The sequence below is a fragment of the Bidens hawaiensis genome, unplaced genomic scaffold, assembly GCF_021521415.1.
Source record: "Bidens hawaiensis isolate Kalapana, Puna unplaced genomic scaffold, B.hawaiensis_p1.1 tig00036411_1, whole genome shotgun sequence".
Taxonomy (NCBI): domain Eukaryota; kingdom Viridiplantae; phylum Streptophyta; class Magnoliopsida; order Asterales; family Asteraceae; genus Bidens; species Bidens hawaiensis.
Genome location: NW_027505411.1, coordinates 27,501 through 37,099, shown reverse-complemented (window position 1 = coordinate 37,099; position 9,599 = coordinate 27,501). Strand labels below are relative to the sequence as shown.

General features: G+C 30.9%; 1 protein-coding gene across 1 annotated transcript; it reads left to right on the top strand.

Moving 5' to 3' along the window:
- The first annotated feature begins 4,087 nt into the window (after window positions 1-4,087).
- On the top strand, window positions 4,088-6,245 carry LOC143613015 (zinc finger CCCH domain-containing protein 26-like). Its single transcript, XM_077086848.1, has 7 exons — window positions 4,088-4,166; window positions 4,642-4,769; window positions 4,847-4,903; window positions 5,000-5,122; window positions 5,212-5,427; window positions 5,508-5,734; window positions 5,823-6,245. Exons 1-7 carry the CDS (start codon window positions 4,088-4,090, stop codon window positions 6,106-6,108), a joined length of 1,116 nt encoding a protein of 371 aa, XP_076942963.1. The 3' UTR covers window positions 6,109-6,245.
- Window positions 6,246-9,599: the final 3,354 nt, after the last annotated feature.

The window sequence follows — 9,599 nt, the reverse complement described above, 5'->3', positions numbered from 1 at the left end:
GGATTTGTAATCTTCCCGGTGTTGGGATAATTCAATAAAATTATTTATGTTGCATAACACATATAAATACACACAAATTATGGCTGTTCTAGGTATATTTTAACAATCACTCAATTAGACGTTCAAAAGCAGTATTCCATATTCAAGCAAGGTCCGGGACCTAAAAATTAAAAAAAAGGTAGATGTGTGTGAAATTAGCATAAATCCAAACCGAATTTACTATGCTAATCCAAAGAACAATGGACACATGCATACTAACATCCAGTTTTGGATCTAATACAAACAAGATTATTTGTTCAAACAGTAACGACTTAAAGAAAAGTCGGGCGCAATGGCAACTTGATAATTACACATATAGCATAATTACATTATAACACAAAAAACCAACTAGAGTAATTACGTTTCAATTTTACTAGTACTATAATTTAATTATATAACTTATAAAATTGTAGTGTAATAAAGTTACTCCACTTGTAAATCCCGGTGCGTAATAAACTTACTTTAGTTGGTTTTTGTGACAAAGTGTAATTACGCTATTACCAAATTGCCATTACGTCATTTTTTTAGTAGTTCTTATTATCGGTTCCGTGTTTTTTTATTTGTATGATATATCTTGTCATCTTTATCCAGACGTTCAAACCCAAAGCAAAGTCTAGTTCCTAAATAAGTATGTGTTTGAATTAGAGTAGATCCAGACCCAATATTTAGTTATTCACTATGTTAATCCAAAAAAAACAGTAAACACAATGTCTTAAAATTTTTTATGATATAAACTAATATAGAAATTTATTAAAAGAATATTAAAGTTGAAACCCAAAAAAGTGAGATATAAACAAGAGTGAGGGTCCTAAAAAAAGTAAATGCAATGCATGTGAGATTAGCATGGGTCAGGGCCCAATTCACTATGCATAATCCAAACCAAAGAACAGAAGACACAAAGTCTGGAAAATACTTTGTTACTTTCAACTAAAAAAGCCAGAAATTTATTGACCAATTTAATTCAAACCTGTTTTTTCAAGTACCTTTTAATCTTTGAATTTTAGAGACAAACTGTCTTTACTTCCTTTGTCCTATGTCACATTTTCTGCAAAGTTAAAAACACAAAGGGACCAACTGACAGTTTTATTTTACATATAAAAATTTTTGTTGCATGAAAAAGACTAATAACTTTTTTACATCCATGTACAACTTTTATTACATAAAAGGATTTTATATCAATTTACAACTTATCATATGAAAATTATGATGGTTTTTTTTATCGATGGGTGTATGACTGCTACAGCTAGAAATCTAAAATTACAACACACAAGTGAAAAACTCCAACCCAATTACATAAACCTAATCCGGTGTGCGTGTGGCTACTCCAGCTAGAGTTGGCATATGGCTACTATGGTATACGAATGTCTACTTCAGTGAGAAAGTGTCTTTTTGATATCCATGCGTTTACGTGCATTTTCCACCAATTTGAACCCCAAATCACCATATTTCATCAAAATCGAACTATACACGGTGCAATCGATAATGTTGGTCATATGATTCATATAAGTGTGTATTAACTATCTATCTCATACTTGACAATTATTAAGTGCATATAATTCATCAATGTGAAGTTCATTGACTTCAAAGTAAAGGTCACCAATTATCAACAATATGATATGTTACTTTTACACCAAATAACACATTTATACACACACCCTCCATGTACCAACCATGGTTATACTTAAAGTATTGCATGTCTCAAATCTGTAATGCCCCCTTTTCGCGAACCTTTTTATCCGTATTTATTAGTTTTCCTTGAAAAATGGTTTCAAAATTTTCGTTTTAAATTATATGTGGAAATGTTACTTGAATGTTTTCATTGATTACAATTGCACTTGCAATTCATATCAAGATAATATTAAGCGTTCAGTAAGAAAGTTAGTTATAACTTATAAGTTTACACTAGCATATAAAGACAACCTAATAACATAATACATATAAGCGGGCTAATATAAGATATTGTGTTCAGTCCATTTGAACGTACAAATGCTCGCATTTTAAAACATGAATTTCACTAAAATTCGTCATTTTGATCCTTTAACCAAATCTTTTAATATAAACACATTTAATTAGTTATTATATATAGTTCATTCTCACATATGATGCTCTTACAACTATGCATGTCACACCAACACCTACTTCTTGAATAAGATCCTCTATACCGATCATATGCAAGTGTTAATGAGTTTCATACACCTAATTCTTGAATAGGTTCCCATACACACCATATACGAGTTCTAATGGGTTTCGTACATCATATAACATATGATGTTCCCACACCTATGCATGTCACATTTTTTCCTCAAAATAAATTAGCAAAATGGGTCAAAACACACAATGAACACCCTTTTGCTAAACTTTATGATTTCACAATACTATTGGATTTATTGTGATGGTACAAAGCCATTAAATACCGTATAGGATTGTCACAAAACCTGCATCGAATTAAATTAAACTTAAAGCCTAAGAACACTGAGAATTTGAACAACTTACATATTCAATTGCAAATCTGTGATTGATTCCTAAACTAAATCTTCGCCAAAGCGATGAGATTACAAGGAGTCACAAAACAAAGAGAAAAAAAATTACAAAACAATCTCTCAAACGAACACACATATTACAAAACAAGAATCACCTAACAATCTAGAGAATATTATGAACGAACCCTATATTCGTTTAAGTATTTCACTTCTAGTCCCTCATCATCCAGCCGTTTCTATATCCAGTCCTCCTAATTATCAGTTATTCTGGTCCAACCCTCCAACTTTAAGTATACTACATATAAATATTTCAAGTTACCAATTTTAACAAGGATCCATAAAAAAAAGTGTTCACTTGAGTAAAAAACAAAGAATTTCAATGAAGACATACCAAATAAGCTTCAATTTAGTAATCTATTTAAAACATAGAACTTTATGATGTCACTACACCTATGCATGCCACATATTCCCCCAAATCACGTAAATTAGCAAAATGGGCCAAAACCCATAAAGGACACCTTTTTGCTAAATTTCATGATTTCACTATGGGTTATTTTATTCGTACACCTAAGATTTTTAATTCAACACCCAACCCAACCTTAAACGCGTCGTATAAGGCTTACGAAACGTATATCTCAAATCAAGAATGTAAGTACGAGAAGCCACATATGATCTTTTTGTATTTTGGGGCCTATACGTGGGACGACATGCACATATATAGTTGGTGAGATTTTGGAAAAATGAAGGCCCATGTGAGGCGTAAAGACCTATACGAGACATACGAGAGTCAAACTTGAAAGTTAGGTAGAGCATGCCGGGCATCAAAATTTGCAAAACTAATACGTTATGTATAGACCTATACAGTATACATGACGTATAGAGGGTGTCAAAATTAAAATTTGAGTGTCCGATTAATAGGACCATTTCAATATATTATTGGATTTATTGTGATTGTATACCAAAGGATCCATAAAATTTCTTTTTATTTTTACATTTGAGTAAAAAAGATAAATTTCAATGAAGACATACCAAAAGAGCTTCAATTTAATTAATCTAATCAAACCAAAATAATTAAAATAATAAACGTCCAAAATTTGAAAATGACAACAATAATTCTGGTCCAATGACATTGATATAATGGTTAAAACTTAAGATCTATATTACAGTTTTAAATTTGAAACGTGACTCAAGAAAGTTTTCATGCTTCCTTATTTGATGATGTTAATGTCAAAATCAATATGAATGATTTACAACCCGTCTCATAAATAATTAGTACTAAGGGTGGTTCCAAACACTATTAAAAACAAATTTTCCATCACAAATAAAGTAAAAGTCTTTGAAAAAGGAATATTTACCAAGAATTCCAATTAATTGCATTGAAACTTATAATTTAATTAAGCGTGGTCTCAAGATTTTCTTTCCTTTTTAATTCCACTACATCTTCCCTCTAATTTTTAAAAGTAAAAGTAATTTAAAAGGTGATTATTATTATTATTATTATTATTATTATTATTATTATTTTATTCCGACAGGTTTTTGTGTTTTGGAAAAACAGTTATTATCTAAACATGTCGGATGATCTTCATGTTCAGAACAATAGTGACGTCACCGATTCGTCATTGAATCCTTTTGGTGGTAAAACTGAAGGTACACATGCATATATTCATCAATATTCTTCATGTTATAATATCATTGTTTGATTTTTTTTTATTTTATTTTTTGGATCAAATTCTTCATGGTATAATATCTAGTTTGATTGCTTAAGAATATGAATATTTACAACTTATAGTTATAGTAATCATTGATTTGAAGAGTTGTGAATTCGTGTAATCGATTAATATGAAGCGATTATTGTTGAATTCGTTGTGTGTGTATATATAACCGAATTACTTAAGAAATAAGAAAATGTGTCAACCCTAATATCGGGTTTTTAGAACGCATGCTTTATTCGGTTTTTTTTTACCCAAAACCCAGAAAGTAGAACCATTAACCGACACGAATTACCATGGTTAGGTTTCTAGTCTGGTTTTGGTTCTGTTTTTTGGGTTAGGTTTTTCTCGAGTTGCGGTTAAAGGTGACAGGCCTGATTTATTTGTGTTTAATTAATGATTTTATGTGAAAGAGGATAAAACTGGTTCAATGGCATATCCTGATCATCCTGAAGAACAAGATTGTGCATATTATTTGAAAACTGGAATTTGTGGATATGGTGATAAATGTAAGTTTAATCATCCAACCATCAATGTGGAGGTATAAATTACATATTATTATGATTTATTATTTTTATTATGTGTTTTATTTAATTTTATTTGTTTATATATTCATAGGATAATAATAAGCATGGAGTTAACCTTCCAGAGAGAGATGGAGAACCAGATTGTGCCGTAATTTCAAATATTTTATCTTTTTTTATTTAATTTTCATCCTCAATTTGTTAAATTTAATTAATTTTTAATCAAATTATTGTATATTTTTTTCAGTATTTTTTAAAAATGGGTACTTGTGTGTTCGGGTCGACATGCAAATATAATCATCCTCGTGACCGACATGGTTCGATTCCAGTCTTGTTAAGCGCGGTTGGGCTACCAATGAGAGGTTACATTGTTTTTATTCTTACTAAACTTATGATAAATTAGATATTTAGATTTTTATATATGTATGAAACTTTAAGTAACATATGCTGCTTAATTAGGGCCAAGAGCCATGTTCGCATTATTTACGAACCGGCTCGTGTAAATTTGGAGTCGGATGCAAGTTTCATCATCCTCATCCCATAGTATATGGGCCCAGCCCAACTTATGCACCGGCCCGTGTCAGTGCGCATGCATGGCCTTATTTGAGTCAACAAACTTTCGTGCCCATTATTATTTCATCCTTGGGCCCAACTCAAGCGTGGGGCCCACACATGGTAAGTATCCATTTACTAACTTTTAAAAGCCCTTTACCTAACACCGATGATCTTAAATCGTTTGGTTTTGTTGTGTTTAGGGGAATATGAGCACGATACTCTCAACAAATGGTTTGACTTCCATTGACTATGCTAATCCGTCAACAAAGAGTTCTAAACTACCCGAGAGGCCTGGTGAACCAGAGTGTCGATATTTCATGGTCACTGGAACTTGCAAGTACATGTCACGTTGCAAGTACCATCACCCAAAGGAAAATGTAGTTAAATATAGTGCGAGCCCGATGGGCCCATTTGGGCTTCCGTCAAGACTCGTAAGTTATAGAACTTATAGTCCATTAAAACAATGAGCCTTGTGAACTATACTTATAAGTGACTCTTTGGTGTGTGTTTATAATGCCGGGACAACCTATATGTTGGTACTATAGTCTATATGGAACATGCAATTATGGCGCGGATTGTAAATTTGATCATCCTTTGATGGCATATTCGTACAATCACTTCAATGGGTTGACCACTTTACAAATGGTTGACTCGTCTTCTTTAAAATCGTTCAAGAATCCTAGTTCGAAAAACGAACAAATTTTGTTGAAGAATCCTAGCTCGAAAAGCGAAGAAATTGGCAATGTGAAGTTGGGTACCGATGATTCTTGTGGTGATCCTGTTGGCTCTTTTGATTCGTAATCGTAGAATCAGTCTGATTGAACTTTAATTGTTTTATACGTGATTTGTCAAATGACAGTTGAACGGTCAAACATTTATAAGGTTTTCTTGTATGTGCTTTTAACCGTGTTTAACCTTCTAAATTGTTTTATTACCATAGCTTTAACATTGTTTTATCATATCATATATGAGTCATATGACACATTTTCCATAAAATAAAGTTCATGCGGAAAACTTTAATGAATGGATTCTTTGTGTTTAAGAACTACTGGAATATTCATGACATTCACATGGTCAAGAAATAAGTAAAAAAAAAATTCATGTTTAACTATTGAATACATCTATACTATATAATAAATAAACCTTTTTCTTATGTCACATGTCATGCTGTTAGCCTCTTCTTGCTCTCAATATCCCGCCTCCCACCAAGATCCTTTTACCCGACCAGATCCGAAAAAATAAATTCATCATGCTACCTAAGCTTTCATTCCCCAAATTCAAAATCACCGACAACCTGTCCAAACCTTCCAATTTCATCTTCATCGCCGTCAAACTATGTGTTCCCCCCGTCGGTGACGTTGTATGTTACTAATGGCGTTCTTCGATTCTTATCATATCAGAAACCCTCTCTCAATCCATCTCCAGATCATCTTCATCTGATTTTGAGGTGATTTAAGGTAAGATTCATCTGAAATTTATATCTTTCATTCGTTTCTTATTCATCGCTTTCTTTTCGTGAACATTCCTCTGATTCTACTCTGCTGATTGTGATATTGTTAGGGTTTCTGGGTTTTATTCCTTTACGATGACATTGATTATAGCATACACAATAGTGCTTTGAATCATAACAAAATTTAATTCTTTGAACAACAACCTTTTATTTTCCTTCCCTTTTGCCTCTAATAATCAAAAAATTTTATTGTTATGTAGAAACTATATATTGTAATCAAACTAATCGAATATGTTTTTTTTAATTAGTTGTTAAAAAAAATTATTAATTACTTTGATTACAATATATACTTTATACATAATAAAATTTTGAGTATCACAGTCTACTTTCAAATTTTTGTTGTGTTCCTAACCTCTATTCTTGATTACTATATATTTGTACTAATAATACTACATTCATATACTGTTATACACTTTTGATACTAAAGTATATAATATTGATACATTAAACACGGAATTAATACATATATTTGAGTGATATTGTTGCAGGGGTTCTTTTAAATAAATTTAGGACTTAGGATTCAAGGAATTGGATAAGGTAGTCTCCAAAATTCTTGATTTGAGTGCTACATGTATAATAGAACAATTAAAGCTTATGGTCATTCATTAAAAATTGATTTGAACTTGAATATGGATATAGAAAATGATGATCAACAAAGCAACTTGAATGACAACATGAGTTTCTAAATATTAATTTGGTTTAAAATGATGATATGTTTCATAGAGATTTGAGCAATAATGTCATTGGAGGTTGCATTCCAATATCTTTCCCTGTTATCATCACAAATATATAAGATTTTAGAATTGTGCTGTCTTGCAGATAATAACTATACTGGAAGCTTACTCATACTTTATCATCTTTAACACAATTATTTGCCTTGCAAGTTTTATCCATTATTCGTTTGCTTAGATTGTTTCCTGAGGATGCTAAACGGGTTGTCTTGTGGGTTAGCGCATAAAACTCAAAGGAAAACTCGTATAAGATTCCTGTTGTAAATTTTCACCCTTACTATGTTTGGCCATTCACTTATTATCAATTCAATTGTGGTACTATTTAAAACTGGTCAAATTAAAAAAGTTGGTTAAAAGGGTTAGATCAGTTTGCAGTTTGAAACTCAAACAAGTTTTGTTTATAGATTTTAGATTATTTATTGCAATCCAAGCAATTTTCAAAGATATATATTCTTTTTAATTTTTTTAATTTTTAAATTACAGAGATATTTCCTGTAACAGTTTGAGTGGAGAATGACTTTCCTCAATCCTCTATAGTGATTGATTCCTGTAACATCTTAACTATCTTGTGAATAATCATCTTATCAACAATAATCATTCATGATATTTGTAGAGATTAGTGACATTTAAATGCGTCAAATTAACTTCAGGTCAAACAAACAACTTTTTGCACGGGTCAGGCTGACTTTGCTCAAAATGTTTTTTTTTGTCAGCAACATTATAAATAATTTGTATGTCAAATATGTGACATGCACGTTCTTTATTGTATACGTCATCGAGTTATGCTTATGCTTAAAGAAGGGTACATAAGTAATCTTCAGTTTTGTTACATCTGGTTTGAAAATGATTTATTAGATCCTTAAAAAATGAGTATTTGATTTAAGCATTGAATTCTGATACAACCTCATATGATTAAATGTTGTCATATCAAACTGATCGGAAATAGGTTTTAATCTTCATTAGTCCTATCGCATCCTCATAAGTTGTGTTAAAGCATTACGCTCATTGCCTTTATGCTCTAACTTTGTGAATGTTTCTGAACAATCAATGTCCAACTAATAATTTTAAAATACGATACCATGAGAGACGTATAGGAGATTTTGCAATGGTGGTTTTGTACACCTGCCATAAAATGGTGAAGTGTAATAAGTGTGTCAACTTTAAATGTAAGACAGATAAACGTGTTACACTAATTTGAAATTTTGGGTTTTATGATAATTTTAATGATTATATTAATTATTATACCTGTTATAAATTGGTCAAGTATAGATGGAGGAATCATCACAAGAACTATATATGCAGACGCAGGTATGGCACGTCAATAACTATTTTTTTAATGAATTTTAGATTGTTGCATTGGTTATTCATGATTTTGCATCAATATGATTTATGGTATGCTTGCAGACTATTTGATGCTTGAGCTTCATATAAACCAAAATGCCTGTTAGAACTACAATTTCATGTTCCTCATTCTATTAATCATGGTATTTCCTTTTTGTTTGATTAATCTTGGGAGTTGGGAGTTGGGACGTGTTATTTTTCTATAACTTGACAGAGTAGAATTACTAATATGAGTAGAATTACTTCTAATATAAGATACACATAGTAAAGTTACAAATAAGAAATCTAATGTTGTATACAACGAATCTTTAGAGATTTATATTTGTTTATAGGTTTGTGGATTATAGCTGTATTTATTTTTGCCCTTATTCAATGTAATGCGTGATTTTCTTTATTATTTTTTATAAAATTATTATTTATATAATTTAAATGATTCAACCCGTGTAGTACACGGGTAACTAACCTAGTATAGATATATAATATTATCATCTGTAGATAAATATTACCCACGGTGTTTTAACTCAGTGAATTAAATGTGGAATTTGAAGATTTGAATCATCATATATTTTCAACAAAGTGGTGTATATATGAAAACTTTAATTTGAAATGATTGTATATAAATTTATAATCGCATTTAATGGTTTAAATTCATTCTTCTAGCATGGCATGGCGTGAGTGTTAATTTCGAAATTCATGCAATTAAATCCTAC